Source organism: Lissotriton vulgaris, chromosome 1_1, assembly GCF_964263255.1.
Source record: "Lissotriton vulgaris chromosome 1_1, aLisVul1.2, whole genome shotgun sequence".
Lineage (NCBI taxonomy): Eukaryota > Metazoa > Chordata > Amphibia > Caudata > Salamandridae > Lissotriton > Lissotriton vulgaris.
The window spans coordinates 2,106,116,070-2,106,141,508 of record NC_141685.1 but is presented as its reverse complement, the minus strand read 5'-3'; the positions used below and the strand labels follow the sequence as shown (position 1 = coordinate 2,106,141,508).

The following is a 25,439-nucleotide window of genomic DNA, read 5'->3' as shown; positions in this document are numbered from 1 at the left end:
GACTCTTGATCCGATCCCTAAATGGACACAAAGTGCAATAGATATCAATGCTCTTTGTATGGAGTACAATCTAAGACCAACAAATGGCCGCTCTAAATCTGACTGTATGGGTGCTCATACATATAACAGGCCGGGCCACTCCTCCAGAATTTACTTTGCAATGCTTAATTATAACCTTTGGTCATTCCACCAAGACATGGAGGTTATAGAGTCGGGTGATAGCGACCATAACCCCCTTTCGTTATCCATTACCCCTCCTTGGCAGGCTGGAAACCAAGGCACACTTGATCATAAATGGAAAACTTCCCACGAAATTGTTCCCACAAACTGTAGCAGGCGCCTAAAGTGGGCCAAAGTTTCAGCAGACGAAGCAAGGATGGCGCAAGCCGGGACTATTTTGTCAGGAGTGGAGCCTCGGCTGGACACCTTAAGTCCCACCAGTAAAAAGGTTTTACCCTTATTTACAGACACTATAGTGGCACTGAGTGACTTGTTCATCGTCCCCCAATCCACTCAAAGGGGTGCCCCGAAAGGTATCCCTAAAGCGAGAGATAAATGGTATACTGTTAAATGTCGTGTAGCTAAGAGGGAACTCATTGCCATACTAAAGACCAAAGACCCAGCTAATATTAGGGCTGTGAGGAAATTTTACAAAAAAACCCTGACTGAGGCCAAGGAGGCCTATGACTCCAACTTCTGGGGGGAGCTAGTAGAGGCAAGCAATGGGAAAGATGCTAAGAGGTTTTGGGATCTATTACGAGCTAGGGAGAAACCTACTGACCAACAGTTAACTTGTAACATCCCTGGTGATGTCTGGCTTGCCCATTTCTCGAAACTATACTCTGCTCCCTTGGGGGCACCTCATCTAGTTTGTTTACCTCCGGGTCCACTACCCAACCCTGCAATTGACCTCCCATGCCATGATGGTCTATTTACTAGCCTTGAAGTAGAGAGGGCAATCAGGTGTATCGTCCCAAATAAGGCGGCAGGACCTGATGGAATTCCGGGCGATTTGATAAAGAACCACCCCTCTTTTTGGAGTAGACTAATCACCTCCCTCCTAAATGAGGTATTGTTGGGAGGGGTATTCCCCGACTCATGGAGGGGCGCTGAGGTCGTCCCTATTTTTAAGAAAGGCTGCAGGGACGACCCAGCAAACTATCGACCCATTAGTTTACTGGACTCAACCCAAAAGGTAGCGGGTAAGGTGGTACTGGGCAGGATTATCCAGTGGGCTGATGAAAACCGGATTTTGTCAGATCTTCAAGCAGGCTTTAGGACAGGGACAGGTACAATCGAGCAGACATTCCGCCTTCTCATGATTTATTGGAAAGTGGTGGTGCTAGGAGGGGGCAGTTTATATCTAGTCTTTATTGACTTACGAACGGCCTTCGACCTGGTACCACGAGCACTATTATGGAGTGTCCTCGATGGGCTAGGTCTCCCCCCTTATCTGTTGTCCTTGCTTGTAAAATTTCACGATAGCAATTTTGCCCAAATTAGATGGGGTGCCCAGGGGGAGAAAACACCTCGTATCCCTGTTGATAGGGGCGTCCGCCAGGGGTGTGTGCTTGCCCCCACTCTGTTTTCTCTTTATATCAACGGAGTGGTGGAGCACCTCCTCCAGCATCCTTCAGATGCACCCACCCTGGCTGGAAGGAAAATCCCAACGCTCCTATTCGCGGATGACACCCTTCTAATTTCGAAATCACCAATGGGCATCCAATCATTGCTCTCCAGTTTCAAGGCCTTCTGCGACACAAGGGGTTTGGCTATAAATATAGGTAAGACTAAATTCTTAGTCCTTAACCCGCCTGGGAAATCTGTCATTCCACCTGTTCTAGACTCTGTTCCACTCGAACGAGTCAAAGAATTTGACTATCTAGGTATACGCATTAGTGACACCATGAGTTGGAAGGCACACCACCAAAAGGTGTTCCTGACTCACAAGAGGGTTGCAGGTGCACTGCTCAAAGAACAGCGTGCCTCATCTTTAAAACCAATTGGGGCTCCCCTAGATATCTATAGGGCAAGGGTTGTGAGTGCGGCACTGTATGGTGCCGAACTGTGGAGTACTCAAAGAGTTGACACTCTGGTTCATCTTGAGAACAACTTTCACAAAGATCTTATGTGCCTACCCCACAGTACTCCCACAATCCCCCTTCTGCTAGATGCAGGCACCCGCCCAATATGCGACCAAGCTAAATTACGCCCTCTTCTACTATGGTCCAGAATTTGGAATGTTCAAGAACTCAGCAGTTATGCAGAAGCCTTAAGTGACATTTTGTCTTTACCGGGTTGCCATAGGATCATCTGGCTCAGGGAGGTTAAAAGGCTGCTTTATAAACTAGGCTTAGGAGATGCTTGGGCTAACAAATCTGCACCCTCAAAACAACTATTAAAGAAGGCTTATTGGTCATGGGTGGACAATGAGAGAGCATGTAATACAAACCATTGCAAATCTGTGGCCCTGTTTCTGTTAACCAAAGAGATCCCTTATAGGGAACCCTACCTGGATATTATCCAGAACTCGTGGGATAGATCATTGTATTTTAAATTCAGGGTGGGGGTGCTTCCCTTGTGCCAGTTTACTTCTACCTGGAAACCGCCCGCCCAAACTGTACCTTACTGCCCTTTTTGTGATTTAAGGGTAGAGTCTGTTGCCCACTTGTTGTTCGAGTGCAGTGTTTACGCAGCGCCTAGACGGAGGTGGTTGAAGCCCCTTTGCAGGAGTTTGGGAACTCGTTCTCATCTGGAAGCCCTACGCATATTGCGTACAGATGCAAGACCTTTCTTTGCCTCCTGTATGGCAAAATTTTTAGGCTGGGCTTGGCGTTTAAGAACCGCAAAAAAATTATTGATTCAGTAAATGAGTTCCCCTGCTATTTTGTTATCTTTAAAGTTGATCTGTTCTTAAAAACTTTTTAATGATGACAATATTTCTGAACGAATGTTGATAAACTGTTTTTTATAATGTAAAATGTGCTTTTATGATATGTTTTTTATCGAATAAAGCTATTCAACAACAACATAGGTGAGTTTAAGAGATGTGAGGGGAAGATAATACATGAGAAAAAGAGGTAAACTTAGGACAGCAAGAAAGTAGTAGTAGATGGACCACAGGAAGCGAGAAAGGGGAATTGGAGAGATGAAAGGAAATCAAGTAGGAAGAAAGAAGGTTGATAAAGAAGTAGAGATAGAGCGTGAAGAGATTTGTGAGGTGGAGAGAGGTGAAGTGAAGAGATGTATAGAGACACAGGTGGATGAGTGCGGTATTGGGTCATTCTGGGTGGGATGCGTGAGGCATGTGGAGTGTGTATTGGGAGAATGTGGAGGGTGGATGTTCGGAAGTAGGATACTTGGAAGGACGATGAAGATTGATGTCTCCGGTGCTGCCTATGCTCTTCAAGTCAATTAAAGCTTAATGACCACTACTTATCGCCTGAAGGCCTTATTTTCCACAATGGTGACGAAGCTGGGATGAAAGCAGCACCGGCGACTCCATGATAAATTGCCATTGATTTCTCTGAGTTCTGGTTCGGCGATCGTTTTCAGCTCTGGATTGAACATCTTCTAAACAATTTCCTGCTGCGTACCATATTGATGTACCTTGCGACTCCTTGTATGGACATTCGTTGAAGTCTATGTTTGCCTACTGATTGAGCGATTCTCTTAACATTGCCAGTGGTTGCGGTGTGTTTTGCTGATGACGTCAGTCAAGCGACGTCCATTTTGTGGCTGGACTGCTTCTATGGTAACTGAATCGGCATTCTACTGAGTGTGGCCATTTTGCTACGAGTGTCGCGTCATTATGTTTTTGCGTGTCGTGCATGACCATTTTGGGCTAGTTTCAAGTATGAAGGAGTTCCTGGTACAGTGGTGCATTAGAGGCGCAGTTTTGGTGGAGCAGTGAGGCAGGTAGAAAGGTGAGTTTAAGAGACAAGAGGGAGAAGGTAATACATGAGAAAAAGAAGTATAACTTGGGATAGCAAGAAAGGAGTAGTAGAGGGACAAGAGGAAATCAGAAAGGGGAATTAGAGATGTACTGTAGAGGTAAATTAATAGATTAGATATTAAATAGCATTGTGGTACAGAAGGATCTACAAGTTGGACGTGTGTGATGTAGGGAACGAGAAATGTGAGGTAGTGAGCTAGGAAGAAGAGAAAGTGGTAAGGTATAGTGTTGTCAGGTCATCCTGTGCCCTGGGCACCCCCCAACTTTTTGATGACTGGAACTGGTAGTAACTGACTTGGACTGACCCTGGGCTCTGTTTAACCAGGCCCAGGGCCAGTGCCAAGCTGAAGGAACACATTAGAATACAGTTAAGACACCCAACATACACTAGGGTTCACTATGGTATGGTGGGGTACCCCAGTAATTGGCATGACCTACCCCATAAGCCCCGAGTATATAATAGGACAGGGGATTGAAACTACCTAGAAGTCCCCAGTACCCTGGGGCATGGCAGTTTAGAGGCCAGCAGATTCTCTGCACTCGCATGTGTGCAGTGCTGAAGCCTGAGGTCAGTTTAAAAGCAGCGCTGGTTGCCAGGACTGCTTTAAACAGTAAATTGTGCCCAAACTCGAATTTGGTGGTAGGGCCCCTTAAAAATGGAAAACCTACGATGTGCTGGTGTATTAAGGATCCCCCCGGTCTCCCCTAGGTATCCCAGGGGGTGGGGTCAGTTATCTATAAAGTAAACCCTTATAAAATGAGTTTTTATATGTCTGGGTAAAGTGATATTTCACATTTCACTCCCCACATTGTTTTATAGTGCTGCTCAAATTCGACTTGGATGCTAGAAGCACTGGGTAAGGAGGATCTGCAATGTCTCTGCAGGTTCAGAACCCTTGAAGTCACCCCTAATTGCACAGGGGGTGGGGGTCCTGTAGAAATTAGGGAAATACTTATAAAATATGTTTTTATAAGCCCTGGTGCTAGAAAACTGGCCCAAGTCATTTTCCCCATTGCAAAGCCCATGGCCCATAGGTGAACATGGTAGGAGGTTATTGATTAATAAATATTGATAGGAGAGAACTAGCTGAACCATTCAAAGACTTCCCAGAATGGTAGTAATAAATCCAACAATATTATATTGTTTAATTTCTCCTAAAGTGTACATACAAGAAGTTATAAGACTTTCTTGTTTTTAAGTCCAAATTCAGCCTTCCAGTGGTCTGTCCTGATTGGTCAGAGTTATGTTGATTAGCCAGGCTCCATTGAAGAGGTGATAAGGAACCCCTAGGGTTAACAACTCTGCTGGGAGGGCAGTGTGCTGGTCTATAGGAATGTCAGGCCAGAGGGTAGAGTCGTAAACCATCCTCTTCAAAGGCAGAGTGGAGGCCTGGTTTTCCGTTTCACTCTTACACTCTTGACCCAGAGTCAGGGCTAGGCTTAAGGAAGGTATGTGCAGATGGTTGGGGGAGAGGCCATGGAAATGAGCCATCCCAGGGGGTGTGTTTACCCAGCTCTTACCTCCTTGCTGGTAAATCAGCCATTATGGATTTGGAAGAATGGTGCACTCTGGGACAAAATGATGCCACACTCTACAGAATGTGGTCATAACTATGAGGAGTTGCCCTGCTCTCATTGGTCAGAAGTGAGCTGGTCCTTGACCCAGAGAATTTTGAATACGTATCTGAGAGGGGCAGAGCCCTCCAAATCTGCTGCTTGAAACTTACTGAAGCAAGAAGTGCCCTGTTGAGAAGTTTTGCTGTACAAAGATTTTTATGGCCTGACCTCTGAAGACTGCACCAAGTAAAACTGCAGCCCTTGTAGATTACCTTGCTGCATTAGGACTTGGTGGACTCCCTGCAAGCTACAGGTTAACAGAGCACACCTGGACAGCCCCACAAAGAATTCCCAGCCTGGAGTACCAGTGGATTTGTAAGGGTTTTGTTCAAGTGGATTGCGGAATTGAAGTTTCGCACTTTCAAGGACCCTTTTGGAGATTCCAGAACCTTTGACTGTGTGTTGGATACTTTGGGACCCGCAAGCAGAACTTCAGGGAGGAGTTCTAACTGGACCCAGCCTGCTGGAGAAGGTTGCACAAGAGTGGTGAGAAATCCTCCAGAACAAGTTCTTAAGGTGTGTCCTCTCAGAGAAAACGAAATGACTAAACGGGGCACTGTTGGTTTCCAAGCACTAGAAAGTGACTAATCTTTAAAAATTCATATCTCTGGTTCCCTACCGGGGATTCTTTTCGTTTTGGTGTCATTTAAAAGGTAAAAATATTACCTATTTTTATAAATTGGTGTTGGATATTTATTTTGTGTCTAAATTATTTACTGAAATTGTGTTTTTAAATGCTTTACATACCTGTCTTTGAAGTTATGCCTGTCTGCTCGCAGCCACGTAACCAAGGGTTGAGCATAGGAATAATTTTCTAAGACCTATGCTGGGTCCTATCATGTGTTAGTGGCCTTATTGCCAGTGACAGACCTACATTTGCCCCTACCAATAATAACCAACTTTATTATTGATGCAGGAAGTTGAGATGCAGGAAGGCGAGATGGAAACAGAACAGTGGAGTGCAGAGAGAGTAGTGAGGCAGAAAGAAGGGATTTGAAATGATCGAAAAATAGGCATATAGAGAGAAAGAAAGAGAGATACACACAATTATCAGTTTCTGGTGTCCATGCACTGGATTTTCAGGCATGGGACCACCATACCAGATTTTAAAGCCTGGAAAATCCAGTTTGTGAAAAAATTGCATTGGCAAACGCCTCTTGCCAGCGCCTAACTCTCTGCCTATACAAGGAAGAGCATACAATGCTTTCTTCTGCCTTGCAAGATCTTTCTCTACTCGGTCACACCCACCAAACCAGAGTCCTAGCACACATTTACCACGAACTTGTGGCAAGTGCAAAACCCACAGAAATCTAGAATGCTGTATGGTATTTTCCCTGGTAAATTTTGGCCCACACAGTAATTCACCACTGTGAGAAGTTTAACTTGTAACAGCAAAAACTCTGTTCACTGATTCCAGCTATCAACTGAAATTATGGCTGTTAGAGGTCTCACCTTTTGGCGAGGTTTCCCCGTCTTTTTGCTTCTGTCCTCCTGCTTTTTACTGTGTTCTGGGTTTTATTTTTGTTGGTGTTAGGACTCTAGGCACTTTACCACTGCAAACCAGTGCTAAAGTGCACTCCGTCTAAAATGTAATGGTATTTGGTTTCTCCATGATTGGCCTATTTGATGTATTAGTAAGCCCCTAGTAAGGTGTACCAGGTGTGCCCAGGGCCTGTAAGGTAAATGCCACTTGTGGGACTGCGGCATGGATTGTGCCACCCACATGCATAGCCCTGCAAACATGTCTCTGACCTGCAACTGCAGTGTCTTTGCGCAGAGTTTTTAACTGCCATGTCGAGCTGGCATGTATACCTACTTCAAAAATGTATGGAGCACATTGCTCGCTCCAATCCCGGTCGCACAACGAATATATACATATATATATATATCTTTAACAAAATGCCCAAGCTTTTGAAGAGCACTCGACAGCACTCGTCACCCAAAGGCAGGTTCTAGCCTCGTTGCAACTCACCTCTCATGTACCATATGGTGACCTCATGCCGACACGTTTCGAGGCTTGAACGCCTCTTTTTCATGGGCTTGATAAAAACAGGCACTCAGGGTTCACTTCATTAACAGTGTTCTTTAATTACTAACACGCCTTCAGTGGGCTTGGTTTAATGTAGTCTTTCTCGTCAGGGCATTATGGGAATTGTTGTCCCTTGAAGTGAATACATTAATTCCTTAGTAGGTTGCGTGTCCCGTTTTTATAAATTAAAAGCATTTTAATTCTTTTGTAGGTTGGACAGTTAAGGCAAGCTTCCGTAAGCAATCCGAGCGCTGTGCTTCTCAGAAACAACGTGTTCGTCTCCACAGCCTTCCACACAGCATGGAATGGTGCATCTTTCCACGGCGGGACCCCGTGTGGATAATTTCTTTAACAAACTGCCCAAGCTTTTGAAAGAGCACTTTACAGCGCTCGTCACCCAAAGGCAGCTTTTAGCCTCGTTGCAGCTCACCTCTCCTGTACCATATGGGGTCCTCATGCCGACGCGTTTCGAGGCTTGAACGCCTCTTTTTCATGGGCTTGATAAAAACAGGCACTCAGGGTTCACTTCATTAACAGTGTCCTTTAATTACTGACACACCTTCAGTGGGCTTGGTTTAATGCAGTCTTTCTCGTCAGGGCATTATGGGAATTGTTGTCCCTTGAAGTGAACACGTTGTTTCTGCGAAGCACAGCGCTCGGATTGCTTACGGAAGCTTGCCTTAACTGTCCAACCTACAAAGGAATTAAAATGCTTTTAATTTACAAAATCAGTACACGCAACCTACTAAGGAATTAATGTATTCACTTCAAAGGACAACAATTCCCATAATGCCCTGACGAGAAAGACTGCATTAAATGCAATTGCTCCATACATTTTTTACATATTTCTGCACGCCATCGGGGACAGGCAGACGCAGAGTCAGCACCTGCTACCTGAACACAAGAATTGGAATAAACGTGAACTGAAAAGGGGAATGAAAGGTGTGCATTCAATCATCTATTTGACATCAACACTCACTTGCCAGGCCCAAACCTTCCCTTTATTAACTGTAAGGCACCCCTAAGGTAGGCCCTGGGTAGCCCCATGCGCAGGGTGCAGTGTATTTAAAAGTTGAGCCATGTGGGTTTAAGTATGACATGGCCTGGTAGTGAAAAACTGCTAAATTCGTTTTTCACTACAGCAAGGACAATCTCTCCCATAGGTCAGCAGTGGAGCTGCCTTGTAACGTTTTTATGAGTGTATCTCCAAATAGGCAGCTGATAGAAAATTGGAGTTTGGTTTCTCTGGGCTCACTACTAAAAAACACATATTTTAGTGACGTTGGTTTTTAAATTGCAGGTCTGAAATGCCACTTTTAGAAAGTTGAAAAACAACAATAGGGCGTTGGGTGCTTATCTGCAACAACCATGGACCTCTATATACAATATATGCTTAGCAGATCGCCAGTTGCAAATCCCACTGAAGTTGGAGTTAAGAAAAACTGAGGTCTTGTTCACTTGTTTTTCAATGAAAAATCAAAGGTCTATATTCTTCAAAAGATTTCCTAACGAAGAAATGTAACACAGTCACCATGTAGGACTGCATTTCGCTGTCACTCAGTATCATATCCAGATAGAAAACACGGACACAAATTAAATAGGCTCCTCCTCTTACATCATATTTGAACATCTAAGAAAGTATCCAGCCCTGGTCCTGAGGAGAACCTATAATATATATGGTTCGAAATGCATAGACTTTTAATTTTGGGTTTTCATGTTCATACTACACTAATATGGAGGAGGACTAAGGACTTTCAATGAAAAACAATTATTTTTCTTTCCTTTTCCATAATTGATGATTTTGGAGCCCATTTTTGACACCAAGAGTGATAAACGGGGTTGCTCTGGTTTATAACTTTGAACTGGTTGAACACTGATTGGTGCTATTTTTGATTTGTGTCATCCTGTTTATTAATGTGATTTTTTTGGGGACATGAAAAGTGTTTGTATAGGTTTGCGATTCTGTTTGTAATCACTCTGTTCTTAAATATTGAGCAATGTTATGTCAGGTTGATAAAATGTTATAATTAATTTACAGGTCATGTTTATTAAATAGAATGATCTTGTGAGAAAAGTAAAAAAACTGAAACAAACACAACCCCCAACTGCATTGGTTGTTGACTTTTGGAAAGTTGGTATTTTCTTGTTTAGCCATTCTGTCTGTCTGTCCCTAGAATACACATCTGGGTTGGATGACAGTTGGGTTTTGCGAGTTCACTCTATAGACAGTCGCATACATAGGGAGCTGAGGTATGCCCTGCATATCCTGATGGTGCATCATCAGGCTAATGGGTCTTCTTGAGCCAGAGTGGTGGGAGGAGCAGACACTTGCACCAGAACAAGGCTGTGCCTGTCCCCTCACAAAGCAGTCCTTACACCCCTGTAGTGTGTCTGGAGCCAGGAAAAGAAAGGGCCGTATCTTGAGCACTACAAAGACCTGTCTTTGATGTTTGCCTACTTCAATGGCTGCAATGGGTATAAGTACTGGACCTCTGCCACCATATGTGAGGATACAAGTAGCGTTACTTCCCGCAGGAATAGCGTCTCCAATAGGCAATCCAATGCCTATTGGAGACGCTATTCCTGGGGGAAGTAATGCCACTACTTGTATCATTACGCCCTCACGCTCAGGAGGGTTCACCACTACGGCACCCACTACCTTTATGAAACTTAATAAGCATACACACACCAGAGTGTGACATCCATATTCCATTTGGATCAACCATATGTGAGGAACCATTCTGGACTTAGTATATTCTGCCAGAAAGAAGAGCTGTGTTGCAGTCAGGAGGGAATGCTATTTTGCGGTTTGCTTTGCTGTGCTGGCCTGCTGCTTCTGTCCTGGGAGTGAAATGGCTTGACTTTGCTTTCTACATCCTGCTTTTCAAGTTTCTGCAACGGCTTGAGTTGAGCTTGCCTTCTGTTGGAAGTCTCAGGGTCATCAAAGACTTCACTTGCAGCATCTGGGCTGTTCTGCTGACAGCCCTACTCTGTCGAGTGGTGACAAATCCAGCTCCTGGGCCCATGGAAGTGAGTTTGCTGAAACACCAAAAAGAAATCAGCTTATCGACTTTGAGTGTGACTTTCGAGCTGGCGCCACTCTTTGACACCCTGCCACTGCCTGCCCCGGAGCCGTAGACTCTGCTCAATGCAACAACTGTGACTTCCAACCCAGGCACAGATGCCGCAACAGCGCCTCTGAAGAACCGCCCCAGAGGATATCCTGAGTACTATTTCACTGAAGTCCATGCCGTTCGACTCCGAAGCCACATCGGTGGCCTCATGGTGTGACATTGACACTGCAAAATCGACGAAGTGTGGCTTGACTCTCAGCCCTTAATCAACTCCACACCTCCAGCGGAAACCGCATCTCGCTGCCAGTGCTGCATCACCTCCCGTGTGACTTGCAACATACCAAGCACTGACGTGCCAACGACCTGCACCGACAGTAAAGAACCGCATCAACACTGGCTCCAGTGACAACTCATCTCCAGGGCACAGCGTAATATCTTTGTTTTCTCATCATTTCCAAGGTACTGTAACTGGGGTCTGTACAACTCCTTCACATTCGGCCACAAACTTTGAGATTCGACTCCGTCAAGCACCTTGTTATAGCCCCATTTGGAGCCAAGTGCTATGACTGCATTTGATCTTTGAGAATACGTAGTTTGATTTGTGTATGTTGGATTTGTATTGTTTTAGTGTAGCTTTACTCAGATAAATATTGGCTATTTTTCTAAACTGGTGTTGAGTACTTTTGTTGTATCTTCACTGTGCTCTGTGTGTACAAATACTTTACACATTTCTCCTGAGGATAAGCCAGACTGCTCTTGCCAAGCTACCATGGGGGTGAGCACAGGTTATTCTGAGAATGTAATTTACATACCCTGACTAGAGTTAGGGTCCCTGCTTGAACAGTGTGTAAACCACTGCCTACCAGAGACCTCATTTGTAACAATGGCCATCTAGGATATTTGCACAGAATTTTTCATTACTTTGAATTGAGGGTTATTCACTAAGGGTCGTGCAGCGCTGCTAAATTTTAAACTGCACTTTTTGCATTTTATAATGGTTAAATAAGCTGCTGCAATGCTTTGCTTTACGGTGTGGCGCAAGGAGTCAGCGCAAAAACCTTAGTGAATAAATATGTACATAAATTTAAAGTAAATATGCCCAGCTGTACAAGTAAAACGTAATCTGCCTTTCATGCACACCATTTTTATGAGGAGACTTCTAAATATGGTAAAGTGCATATCCCAATCACTTTATGAGTGGGCCCTAAGCATTAGTCCACTTTGCCCAGGGCTTAAACCCTCGGTCTTAAGGACAGTCCCTCTCCTCAGAGAATCAAAAGGGTTGAGTGGCAAAATGCCTGGTAACACTGTCTCAGTTATCCACAACGCATGTGGGTACATGTAGTCGCAGACAGTCTGTACTGTCGACAAGCGGATGCTTGCATTTCCAAGCACAGCCCTGTACTTGGTAAGTCTGAACATGTGGCTCATACTTCAATATTCATCAGAAAGCTAGTCATGGAGGCTGGGAGAGCATGGCTTACTGCAATCTTATTATTATTCATTGATGAGTGACAGCACAGCTCCCAGGGGATAACCTCGGACTCCAGAAACCAGACCAAAGCTTCCAATCTGACCAGGAGCCCGCTGCAGAGAGTAATCAAATGGGTCCGGTTGCATACTAGCTGGAAAGACTGTCCTCGTTCTCCACAGTGCATGCAGTCACATGGATATAGAATTACGAAACAGGTAACAAAGTTCTAGGGCGACGCACTGGGCTGCATTTGAACCTGCAAGCGGCCACTTTTTGACAGTGAGTAAAGACTGAGAGTGACTACATGTACCACCATAAATTCAGAAGAACTGGGTCAGTTTTGCCAGACAATGTGCCATCCAGTGTGCAATCCCATCCCTTTGCTTCTCCCATCAGTGAATTATTGGATGACCCTCTCCCATAATGCAATGCAATGGTCGCTGCATATGTGCAGATGGCCAGAAACAGCTTCCTGAGGTCTGCTGTAGCTGGAAACATTGAAGTACTCTCTCCGGACAGTAGGCACTGGGGCTGTTGACAGAGGGCAGTATAAATTTTCCACATTGTAATCATCATTCATATTAAAAAAATGAGTTAATAGCTATGAGTAATCCTAATGACAGGTTCATCAGTAATACATAGGAATTATTTATCATGTACACAGGCGCATGTATTGCACAGGTGCTGAAGGTCTGTAGGCAGGTCCCCTGAGCACAACAATTGCACACTAGAGACTATAATCATACTGTCACTAGTTAGGGTTTGGGCATTAGGTCTCAAAGGGGTAGCTACCATTTTAGACTACAGAGTGGGGAGATCAACTGATGGTCTTCCTTATGTACGCCAAACATGCACCTTTTTGCATTTGGCAAGATTCCCCAGACACTGCTGCCAATATGCCACTAAAAAAAGATAAGGAAACTTTTGGAGACCAGGAAAATGGTAGGGATAAATAGTCGGACAAATTGTAGTGAATTAAGGGTGGTAAGGTGAGAAAATACATACAACAAAAGTAAATGGTTCTATCCATATACCTTATTCTCAGCATCATTACAATTCTACATAAAGCCTGACATCGCCCGGATGCTATTTTCATTGCAGGCAAAGAGCATACTTAGAAAAATCCACAAGACAAGAAATTAGATGTGTTTGCCAAACATATGGTACACGATAACCATTATCAAACATCTGTTGTATATAAACTATTAAATATAAAGCAACATATTATGGCTTGCCTGTGGGGCTTCTGGACAAAATTATGAAATATTGGCTCTTCCATTTTTAAGCGGAGGCTCACCCAAAAGAATATGATTGAACAGAGAACGCCCCTCTAAGCATAGGACTGCACAGAAGTAAGTGCAAATACATGTTTATTACATCAGTATATGCAGAAGCCAAGGCTACTGGAGTGAAATAGGGAAAAGAAAAATAAGAGAACATGAATGTGCCACTAAAGGTTTATGAAAACAATATAAACAATAGAAACATAGTTAATTGATGATGTCTACAAATCAACAAAAATGAGTATTTCTGAGGAGGTAATGACGGTATAAAAATTTCTTCAAGAAGCACATTTGTAAAAAGTCTCCTTGTGAGAGTTAAAAAAGGACTATACTATTGATGTGACTTGCGTCTAACTCATGGTGAGCAATGGGAGCTAAAAGATCGACTAAACTCCTAAAGTAAACTGACTGCGTTGTTCTGTTATTGGACGTGCCGCTAGCGTCCTCTATGTACAACACCAATGTGAATGGGAACTACACACCATTCTTCCAAAGGACTATTTTGAAACACAGATTTTAGGATTGTGAGTTGGCAAGTGTTTGGCTTAAAGGGAATTTAACATATGTCAGTCTGCGTTTAGAACGGATTACTCTTGCCAGAGTGTATGCTTTATTGGAAAAATCAATCTCGGATCAACACTCAGCACAACTATGGGAAAAGACACTTAAAAAACAATGTTGGGAACAAACGTCAACATTGTATTTTTAAATAGTAGATTAGCTCCATGCAATAGCAACTTGAAAGAAAGAGAAGATATACCCGACTATGCCCATTTCGTGCACGTAACTGTGCAGTGCAGACAAATCAAACATTTTTGAGGTAGTCTTCCAAAAATTATAGTTCCCTATTTAAGACAACGGCAAGTGCGCGTACAGTAAAAAGCTGATATTTGTAAGGAGACTACTGACGTATTTGATTGTAGTTTGAATTAGGTCAACCCGGGTATTCTGATATTTAACGGAATGACTTGGTAGCTGCAGTCCTAAGAAAAGCCTCACCTAGTACTTAGTGCCTGATTTACCGCCTGGTGCTCTCTTATTGTTCTTACTGACAGAAGCCCTGATAAAGGCCCTTCAATGCACTGGATTTGATTTCTTAGTCTCGTTTTGAGTTAGAGCGGAATGTTTCCTCCTCAAAGGAAAAAAAACCCTCTTGCCCAGCAACATTCTGCGTGCTGCGGGGTAGGCAGCAGCTAGTGCCATTGGATATGCAAATACAGAGGGGTGCACCCGTCCATTTCAACCCGACCGGGTCTACTCCACGCCCATTTTTAAAGAGATACTTTCTTCAGTCGCCTCTTGTCACCACGAGGGTTTATGCAACCCGGGTCCGTTGTAAAGGGAACTGTTATTGCAGGAAAATCAGCCGTGGAGATAGTTGGCCCTCGGCTGCCAAGAGCCAGGTCCCTGCAACTTTGAACGCCTCATGACCGCTCTCCGCCGAGGCACCACGTGGCTGGAGCACTGAAACTCAAGGAGTTTCAAGCATGGGCATGGTGCTAGTTTAAGCAGTTCCTGAAGTCGAACCACACACAGACCCATAGCCTGTCGCAGGGGGGAACGCGAGTGATTGCTGAGTCTGCAGGAGGAGACGTGTTGCTGCCGGCCTGTGTCCCTCGTCGCTGGCTTAGTTTCCTAGAAAGCATTATCAGCCCGCACCAGAAACCAGCGCCCGCCGCCTGTCAGAGAAGCCCGTCCCAGGAAGTGCCTTCGCGGCCACTGCAGACACACCGCGTTTTCGAGTCAGAGGCGCCGAGGGAGGCGGGCGGCGCTACTCTGCTAACCAGCTCTTCATTTCTCCCTTTTTACTCTGCTTAATTCTCGCACTCCAGCCACAAATTGAGTCCTTCGCCCTCCTCTTCTCAGAAGAAAACTACTGAACCGAGCACATTCTGCCTTGAAAGTAGGGGGGCCCACACGGATCGCGACTGTTATTGGCACCCACGTTTTCAAGGATTCACCAAATATACCCTCTTTAAGCTGTGTAGAAAAGCTTGCCAGGAACTAGAACAATGGCGGTAAAACAAGACCCGGGCACCGCGAATTAGTGTGGGGTTTTGTTGACTCCTGTTTTATCCTGCCTCTGGAAGGTGAAGCGTGTCGAGCAGGGCACCCTGTCCCGGGGCCTCAAAGAGGAAGGGGACGGAGGCGTTTTGAAGTTACGTCTAGCTGGGCAGCTGCCGCGCTCTCCACAGAACCGGCCCCGCGCCGCCTGCGTCACTGCCACTAAACGGCTTCCCACAGGCCGAGAGGAAGCCGAGCAGCACCGCCGCACTTCTCGCGGGAGGAGGGCGAGCCTCGCGCCGGACAGGAGGAGCGCGAGCCCCGCGCCGCACAGGAGGAGCGTGTCTCCGAGGCACCCACCGCCACGGCCTCTCTTCATGGAGCTGCTGTGCTGCGAGGCGCCGGCGGTGAGGCGAGCCCTGGCGGACCCGGCGCTACTGCGCGACGAGCGCGTGCTGCTAAACCTCCTGCGGGTCGAGGAGAACTACCTGCCGCGGTGCTCTTACTTCAAGTGTGTGCAGAAGGACGTGCAGCCCTACATGCGCAGGATGCTCGCCACATGGATGCTGGAGGTTTGTTTCCTAAAGACCACCCGCAGTCCACGCTGAGGGAGCCCCCCACCCCCTAATACCTCCCCCTGTGTCCCAAATACCTCGCTCACCCTGTGTCCCCAACCAGACAAGAAACTTCTGCCCACCGCTTGCATTTTTTTGTGCACGTTTTGCCCTTCCCTACCCTCCCTTCCGGGCTGGCGGCTGGTGCGCTCCAAATACTTAAGAAAAGTTCGGGAAAGTCCCCGAGGCTAGGGCTGGCTCGCGGCCCAGTGGGGCGCATCCTGCATTAAATTTACCTCTAAGGGGAAAATAGCATAACATGTTAACATTATTGCCACACAAACTGCTGTTTCTTCCTATTAAAGTGGGTGTCTACGTATACAAGAGGTGCCATGTTTCGCCATGTTGATTTGAGCTGTAGGGCGGGGGTGTCGATTCCAGAAGGAGTTTGTGGGGTGCCACGAGTGGGGAGGATCACAGTTGGTTAGATACTTCGGGGTGCCCATCCTCGTGGAGCCCGGCTATACTCCGTCAGACCCGTCCACTTCAGCCCCTGAGACGCCGAGCACACCCCCACCCCTCCTTTAGAGGCTCTGTACGCCACCCTCCTCAACCCTCACTGGCCCGGAAAATAGATCCCATGCTAGCCCAGAGCCCCAGCTTTGTTTTCATGTATAGGGCTTCTCTGTCCAACCTTCCTTTGATTTTTAATGATTTTTTAAAACTAATTGTCGGCTTGAGCACGCGAGACTTTCGCTGTCCCAGTCCGGTGGCACGACCTTTACCATCGTTTTTCACCCAGTAGGGTCCCAGATAGATTTTTTACAATTGTCGGGAATGATAAGGAATACACTCTAAAAGGCCGTGCCGCAAAGACCGAACTCGTGAGCCCTTTTATTATATTTAAAATATTTTTTGAAAATATGACGGAAGAGGAAATGCCGCCATTGATACAGAAACGAATACCAGTCACACGGCTTACTCTCACCGTTTTGTGGCTGGGATTCGTTCCGTATTAAATGAAACAATGAGATGCTAGCAGACTGAGAGCAGCGTGTTTTCCTGAATAAAAATATTAGTGTACTTTAACTTTTTCGTATCACCAGCTCGTTATTTTAACAGTGCTCTTTCTTTCTCTTCTGTCCCCTTTAAAACCTCAGGTTTGCGAAGAACAGAAATGCGAAGAAGAGGTTTTCCCTCTGGCAATGAATTACCTCGATAGATTTTTAGATGTGGTACCCACCAAAAAGTCCCACCTGCAGCTGTTGGGGGCAGTTTGCATGTTCCTGGCGTCCAAGTTGAAAGAGACAATTCCCCTGACTGCAGAAAAACTTTGCATTTACACTGACAATTCTGTCAGACCCCAAGAGCTGCTGGTAAACAGTCCCATATTTTTTTCCTTTTCATACATGTTTAGTGTATCGTCTGCCCTTCGTGGCACATGATTTATGTTTCATGTAAATATATAACGTGTCGTTCATGTTACTTAAAAAAATGAATACGTTCCTAAGCCTTTTGTAACTCCGGTGAAATGTTGATGTAAACGTCAACGACCATTGAAAGGTCCTGATAATGGTCGGACTTCAGCTCTTATTTCACGATGACGTATTTCTTGTTTCTTTTTGTTCGGAGCATTAATTTATGTTAATTTGTCATGATAACCAAGGCTAGGGTGCATAATGCGAGGTAAAGAACGTGAAGATTAGTTTGCCCTTGCCTGGCTGAATATAACACTACAACTCTTTTGAATTGTTGGATTTATATTACACAATGTCTGCCAAGACTAGACTGGTGCTTACCCTCTAATTTCATCCAACACAGTGGCCCATGCACTTCACGCCTGCTTCTTGTGCATGGTTGATACTGGCTTCGGTTAAAGTGCACATGAGCAATAGTTATTGCCATCATTTTAGTTAGTTTTTATAAGGGCTATCGTTTACTATCCTGCATGATATGAGACTTAAGCGTATAGATTGCGCACGTGTGTTCTGTATTAAGTAGCTGGTGGTTACATCAAGTTGGGAGGGCCGAGATTGATCGCCAGGGACGTCAATTTAGGTTGTTCCTTTCCTTCTGACGTCTCGGCGTGGGATTTCTAAACCACCATTGCCATCTTGTGGCAGGTGATAGGTAATGTAATACGTCCCTGCTGATGTACCGCTTGTACTCTCACTTTCAAATGTAAGGTTCGCAGAAGAGGCCTGTCCCCTTAAAGCACTAGTTGAAGTTAAATATCGGAAAGCAGTACTTGACTGGCTGCAGAATAAAGCCTAAATGAAGGAAGCGCTGTCTCCCATTTAAAAAGTTTCCCGATAACGCTAAGATATTTCAGATATTTTTTAGCCATAGACTAGTGGTGGAAATTAAGAATTACTTGTAGCATCTCAAAGGCGCACTGATAATACTTTATTTTATTTTGATAAGGGCACTGTCTCGAGAATGCACCATGATGCATTTGTGTTCATTAGTTCTGGAGCCAATCCCTTTCAATGCAGTAAATATGGAAGCTGTAATCTGAGACGCCCAGACATCTCCTAATTTGCTTTAGATCGCACCACAAATTGAACCCCTTCATAATCGTATTTAAAGCTGGCATTAAAAAAAAAAAAAAAAAAAAATGTTTGTGGCACGTGGTATATAATAAACACGTTTTCTCCTGGTTGAAATATACAACTTTATACTTTATTAGCCTAGGTTGCTGGTTGCATTAGCTATACCGGTGTTATCAGAAAGGTTCTAAAGGTTTTTTTTTTGTTTTTATACATACAACTGATGTGATATACCTTGTAATGAGTAAGATGTGCTGTCTTTTAAGTTTATAGCTGTGTACCAAACAGTATAGTTTGTTTATATTGAATTCTCTAAAACTGCGTGGTTACTTTTGTTGAGAAAGCTCTTCAGTATAATGGTGATACAATGGGTAGGGTCAAGTGCAGACACATTTCGCTGCAGTATCTTGTTAGTCTTTCTGACTGGAAGTTCAGAATGTCTTTACAATACAGAAATCACTTTAAAACCCAATTAGTCTCTCTAGCTCAGTAGACCCAGACATTTACAAGTTTGAAGCTACTGTAAAGGGGCACAATCTCCAGGCAGTGAAGATAAATTGAAACTGGACGAAGAAATCAAATGTAGATGTGATATGCCAATCTTTGTCAAAGTATGTTTCAGTATTTATTTTAAAGTATTGCCTCTGCTTTTTCCCCAGGAGTGGGAGCTGGTCGTTTTAGGAAAGTTGAAATGGAATCTTGCAGCGGTTACTCCACATGATTTTATTGAACACATATTAAAAAAGCTGCCTCTACCTAAGGACAAGTTGCTTTTGATCCGAAAGCACGCACAAACGTTTATTGCTCTTTGTGCCACAGGTATGATGGTGTTTTTATCACTAGTTAGTAGTAGTTGTGAGAGCATTTGAGAAAGTTGGTACTTGTGGGCTAACTTTGACAAATAGCTTGTTGGAATTTACTGCTAAATTGGCTCATGAAATAGACACATGAAAGCATTATTGAAAACTGCGTATCGCTTGCACTGGCCAGTATTGGATCCTCTTCTAGGCAACGATAAAAAAAGCTTGAGTACATGGATCCTAATTTTTGTCGTTGAATGTGCTAATGACTTCTACTAAGTCTAAAGGGGTTATTTAGCTTATTGTCTACAGTCCGCCATCACCACTGTCTATCTGACGGTACAGAGGAAGCCATTTCTACAAAGCTGAAATGCTGGCCATAATATCATGGCACCTATTTTGTTTGTTTTGCATTGGTTTATGTCTGCACAAGCAAAAAAAAGCCGCTGAGTGTTTTCTCCAAGCTTGTTGTGGTCATTTTCTTTTGTTTTCATGTTGATAACCGCCAGGTTTTCCCTTGCAGGCTCACACAAAAACTTACATCGGAATGATCAGTATTAGTAGGACGCAGGTTCTTGCATACATTGACAGAATGTCGATGAGGTACGTCCTGCAAGTCAAAAGTTTCTGCTGTAAGAGTCAAATGAGGTTTAAAGCGAGGGAAATCTGGCACTTTTGTCTATTTCAGACCAGGATGGAGAACCACAAGTTTGGCAGATGTGCAATTTTAGTAGACGATTTGCATCTAGCAAACTCTGAATGACCCCACTATATGAAAATATTTTAAAGTTAAAACCAACAGGGTAATAAGTGTTTTATGTTCGGTACATTTTTCTTGTTTGCAATTAGAGTATTAGAAAAATATATAAAATATAAGAGGTCATGCATTTTTCAGTTGGTTTAGCTGGTCTTGTAATAAACGGTAGTTTTTTTCTTTTTGTCCACTCGGTTTGTTTTGGACAAGTCTTTAACCTGACAACTTATTTTTTTTATTTATTGGGCAAAAAACTACTGCTGCAACCTGCTTGTATTTCCTCCATAACTTTTTCTTCCTTTCCCAAGCTTTGAGAGCTGCCTTTGTTGCAAGTATTTGCTATAGCAGACCCACTTCTATGCAAAACTTCCAACTACACTCTTCTTTCTTCCAGCTTACACTCTATCTCCGGCTTCCTATTCCGATTTCTATATGTACTAGGCAAGTACTGTTTGATGTGCACAAAGATCCTCGAGAAACACCTGAACACTCAGTTAAGCACCTACTTGGAGCAACAGCACCTGTTCGACTCCTCCCAATATGGATTCAGTAGATGCCGGGTGCACATCATTGCTGATACTGTTGAACTTATCTGCGGCCTTCGATACCATCTCTTCTACATGGCCGATTGACCATTTTCAGGAAAGCAGGGTGTCAGACTCTGCCTTAGAGCTCCTGGCCTCATTCCTCACAGATGGGTCACAGAAAGTAAAGATGGATCAATTTTACTCTGATCCCATATCTACTTTCTGTAGAGTCCCGCAGGGCTCCTCTCTGAGTCCTACTTTGTTTAATATGTTTCCCCGCTGGCTAAGGTGATCAGATTCTTTGGATTGGAGGCCTCATCCTCTGCTGAAGATACACAAATAATTGTGTCAGTTACAAAGAACATTGAGGCCTCCTCAGACAACCTTAACATCTGCATGCAGGCTATTGCCTCCTGTATGTCAAACAACTTTCTTCGACTCAATGAGGACAAACCTGAGGTTCTGGTCTTTGACCACCAACAATCTATTTGGACCCACTCATGGTGGCCAGAAATGTTTGGATCATGCTGCCTTGGCAAAGAATCTTGGTGTCATAGTGGACAACATGCTGTCTTGATCTTCTGGTCAACAGTACTGCTGCATCCTGTTTCTTGATTATTAGGACCTTGAGGACGATCTTCCCATTTCTCTCTCTCTCATTGTGAAAACACGCAGCTGTTGCCCTGATTCTGTCTAGATTGTATCATTGTAATGCTCTTTATTTGGACATTAACAGGGGATCTATTAATAAGCTGCAACTTGTCCAGAGTGCCGCAGCAAGACTGATTTTGGTCCTTCCCAAATTTCATTTGAACTCTGCTGCCATTTGAAAATTGCATTGGCTTCCAACAGAGAAGCAAATTCTCTTTAAGGCCTTATGTATTGTTCATGGGGCACTTCATAACTCGGGTCCAAAAGGAATCCCAACACCTCTTCCAATGCTACGGCCCTGCAAGACAGCTGCGATCTACCAATAAAAATGGGCTGGCTGTGCCCAGGGTTAGGAGGGCAAGGTGGGGAGGAAGAGCCTTTGCTGTGGTCACATCTGAACTCTGGAACACACTACCTACATTGATCTCCTTTCTCGAATCACACCCTCTCTTCTGTAAATCTTTAAAGACCTGGCTTTTTGCCCTCTAATTTCTTTAGAAGATTGCTACTTCCCTTCCTATGACTGAGGTTCCGTTTTCAGCACCTTGATGCCCATTTTTTCGTGTTCTACAAGTTGATCACTCATTCAAGATAAAACAGTAATGCATTGAAAACCACACACATGAGGTTTGTTTATTTTAACCAAAGGCTAAAACCGCCGTTTAACATACTTTCCACTCAGTTGCTCTTCATGCATGTGATTCAAGTAACTTTTTTTTTCAACCAGATAAGACCAATATTAGTTTCCTATCCATGCATTTCGAACATGTTACTTAAATATCCAAAAGCCACTTCCAAAATACAGAAGAATGCCCCAAACCAAACCGCCAAGTGTTGCAGTTCTTTTCTGTGATAGCTCAGATTAAACCTTCATCTCCAGATCTGTCTGTGTTTAAACCTTCAATTTCAGCCCACACACTTTCAACACCATTAAGGGAAGCGGAGGATCAACGCTGTCTCGTAATAATCTCTGATACTATCAATGGCATTTTCCACATCGATAGCTTTATCAATGGACTACAAACTTTCCTTAGACTGCATTATTTGTGACGTATTAATAGTTTTTTTGAGCTAACACATTATATATTGAAATTAGTTATTAAACACAGAATAGACAATCAGTTGGGCTCTATTGTCAACTATGTGGGCTCTATGGCATAAATGTAATGCGCTTAAGATTGATATTACAATTGTGCACTTTGTATTACTTCCAGCCCTGAGGAAGCCATAGGTTTACCCCTATCACGGCGAAACGCTTTGGCATAAGGGATTGGAGGATCTGATGATATTAAAAGAAGAGAAAAACAAGAGCCCAACTGATTATTGTCTATTCTGTGTTTAATAACTGTAATGTCATTCAATAATGTGTGTGTGCTTCGAAAAACTGTTAAGACTTGTTCAATCCTTTGAGTTTAGGGAAGTAGGGTGTTCTCTTCCCCTTTTGGATGCACCAGACTATATTGTTCTTTAAAGAAAGTTGAGTGTAATCACTGTATGAGTGCCTGTATATCCTCTACACCCAACCATAGTGCTTATTAGTGACGTAGTTTGAGAGAAACGAATTCAGTTAGTACTGTTGCCTAAACATGCGTTGCTAAGTACGGTGTCCCAGCAGTTGTCACCAAAACTGCGGGATACTGAGGAATCTTTCGATTAATGACCTTTTTTTCCCCCCAACCTGCAGAGCAGCCCACTGAGGTAAAATGTTAAGTCCCAGATTCAGAAGAGGAACTTTTCATACAAAGGATGTAAATGACCAAGGAGGAATATTGCGTCACCTAGCGATATTAGGAGCACCGGATGAAGGACTGTGGTATTATTAGGGCTATACTTTGAATAGAGACTAATGCAGTTCAGCCCATGGTCCTCATTCCTAAACCTCTGATTAGAAACCTTCAACAGATGATGGCCGACCCCTACTTGCATTTTCTAGATTAGACCAGCGTTTCATCTGCGCTACAGTTTCCTCAACAGCTGCCTGCATTTAGTCCTTCCTTACAGGAAGGGGGTACTACAGCTGATCAAGAAGATGGGAAGTAAATTAAGATGTTCCATATACTCTAAGCAAGGAATTGAACAATCATTTCATTATAATCATTAGATCATATATCCTCACCGCCTATTGTCTTGCTTCTGGGCGAAGTTGAAGATTTTCCTTAATGGGCATTAAAGCGATTTGAACACCCAGTGACACGGATTACTTCTTCTGTGATTTTTAAAACACCACATCCCAAGACCTTAGGGTCAGTTCCTGTTGATCACATTTGGAATGAGGGATCTGAAAGTAATGCAAACACCAGTAACTGTAACCACATTTATACCACATCTGCATAAGAAATAAAAAAAAGTCTCATAGGAAACCTCAGGTGGACTCTGTAGTTATGCAAGCAGTAAAGAGAAGATGCCAAACCCCAACCTCCCTTTGCTTTGGACCCCTATTTGGACCCGGAAAGTGGCTGGATAATATCAGAGATGCCTGTCGCTTATGGCTGCAGCTTCAGTTAGGACGAACTAGCTTGCTAGTCTGGGCTGATATGATAGGCAATTGTGTTCTGACATTACACCTTACCTAGACCCTCCTCCAGAAGACAAATGTGCAGAAGCTAATGAGATTGTGGACAAAAGTGAGCTTCCTTGGAAAAAAATTACTTCTGTGGATGTGTTTGGACATGTTGTGGTTGTTTCCTCAACAGTGCTGGCTATACTGCTACTTATCTTTCTGACTGGAGGCCCAAAGTAGGACCCAGGACATGCCATTCAATGGAGAATTGTGTTTTGGGAGAGATATGAATTAAGCTCTCTTGGGCATGTCGATGGATGCAAATGCGGCCATATTGCTTGGACTACTGCAGCATAGACGTCCAAGGTCTTTTAGTGATTCCTGAGGAAGTGAGTTGTAGAGGATAGCTGTCATGCCACATTCCACCTCCATATCGTGTACAACAACAGCCTTGACGCCAATATTATTCTCAGCGGGACAGTGCCGAGACAGATGGGTATACAACGTCCTGACGTGGAATGTTAATGGGCTTGGCAGCAAGCTAAAGGGGATTAGTGAATTGATACATTAAAAGGCTGCCCCCCGACATAATACTGTTGCAGGAAACCCATCTTAAAGGGACTAACTGTGCCTTTTTGGCCAGGGGTCAGTACAAGGTCTTGGCACTCGCAGGATACACCACGGACTTGAGAGAGGTGGCAGTTCTTATTAGAAAAACTACGCCGTTCATTATAGACCAAACATGGACAGACCCGCAAGGGACATACGTAGGAGTTAAGGGGACTTGGAACAGACGCACGTACTCGATAATGTCAGTGTATGCTCCTCCAAAACTACAGGCCAACATGCTCAAGAAAGTGGCAGAGATACTCCTAGACACAGCTGACACCACACAGATCCTTGGGGCAGTCTTTAATGATGTGATGGATATAGGACTGGACCGGACGGGAATGGCGTCCAGGGATCGGACCCGGACCTCTCTGTCTCTAATGATGGACAATGTAGGACTCGCGGATGTCTGGAGATGGCTTCACCCAGATCCTTTTCTCGGGGGCACACAAAGTATATTCGAGATTGCACTATGTGTTTATGTCTCGGCAAAACCTGACAGTAGATGACACGACGGAATATCAGGCGAGGGGGATTTCCGATCACTACCCGTTGTTAGCAATGGTGGGAATAGGGCAAAATAAGAAGGGAGGATCCTGGAGACTGACTGCATGGGATCTACAGAATGCAAACGTTCTCAGGGGGCTGAGAGCTGACGTAAAGGTATATATTGCCGAAAATGAAGTGACTGTCCCTTCCGGGGTGACGTTCTGGGAGGCACTAAAGACGGTGATGCGAGACAGGGTACAATGCAGGCTAGCGGAGGAAGCTCCACGTTGAAACTACTGCGTTGGAGAAGGCTATTCTAGACTTGGAAAGGGACTATCAGGCCTCAAAAGAAGATGGAATACTTAGGAAACTAACAGACCAGCAGAAGCAATATAGAGAACTAGTGACAGGGGAGGCCAGAACCCAGGCCCTAGCCACCCTACACCGCCTCTATGATATAGGGGATAAATCGGGCAAACTGTTGGCGTGGCTCAGTAAGAAGGAGCGCGCAGCCAGATGGGTGGAGCAACTCAGGGACTCAGAGGGATTGCTTGTTGGATCTGATGCTCA

General features: G+C 44.3%; 1 protein-coding gene across 1 annotated transcript in view; it reads left to right on the top strand.

The window, feature by feature from the left end:
* The first annotated feature begins 14,933 nt into the window (after positions 1-14,933).
* Positions 14,934-25,439, top strand: part of CCND2 (cyclin D2) — a 90,345-nt gene continuing 79,839 nt past the window's right edge. Inside the window, exons 1-3 of the mRNA XM_086921430.1 lie at positions 14,934-16,008; positions 17,151-17,366; positions 19,199-19,358. Of these exons, the coding sequence (XP_086777556.1) occupies positions 15,814-16,008; positions 17,151-17,366; positions 19,199-19,358 (571 nt within the window). The 5' untranslated portion in view covers positions 14,934-15,813. The remainder of the gene's footprint in view (positions 16,009-17,150; positions 17,367-19,198; positions 19,359-25,439) is intronic.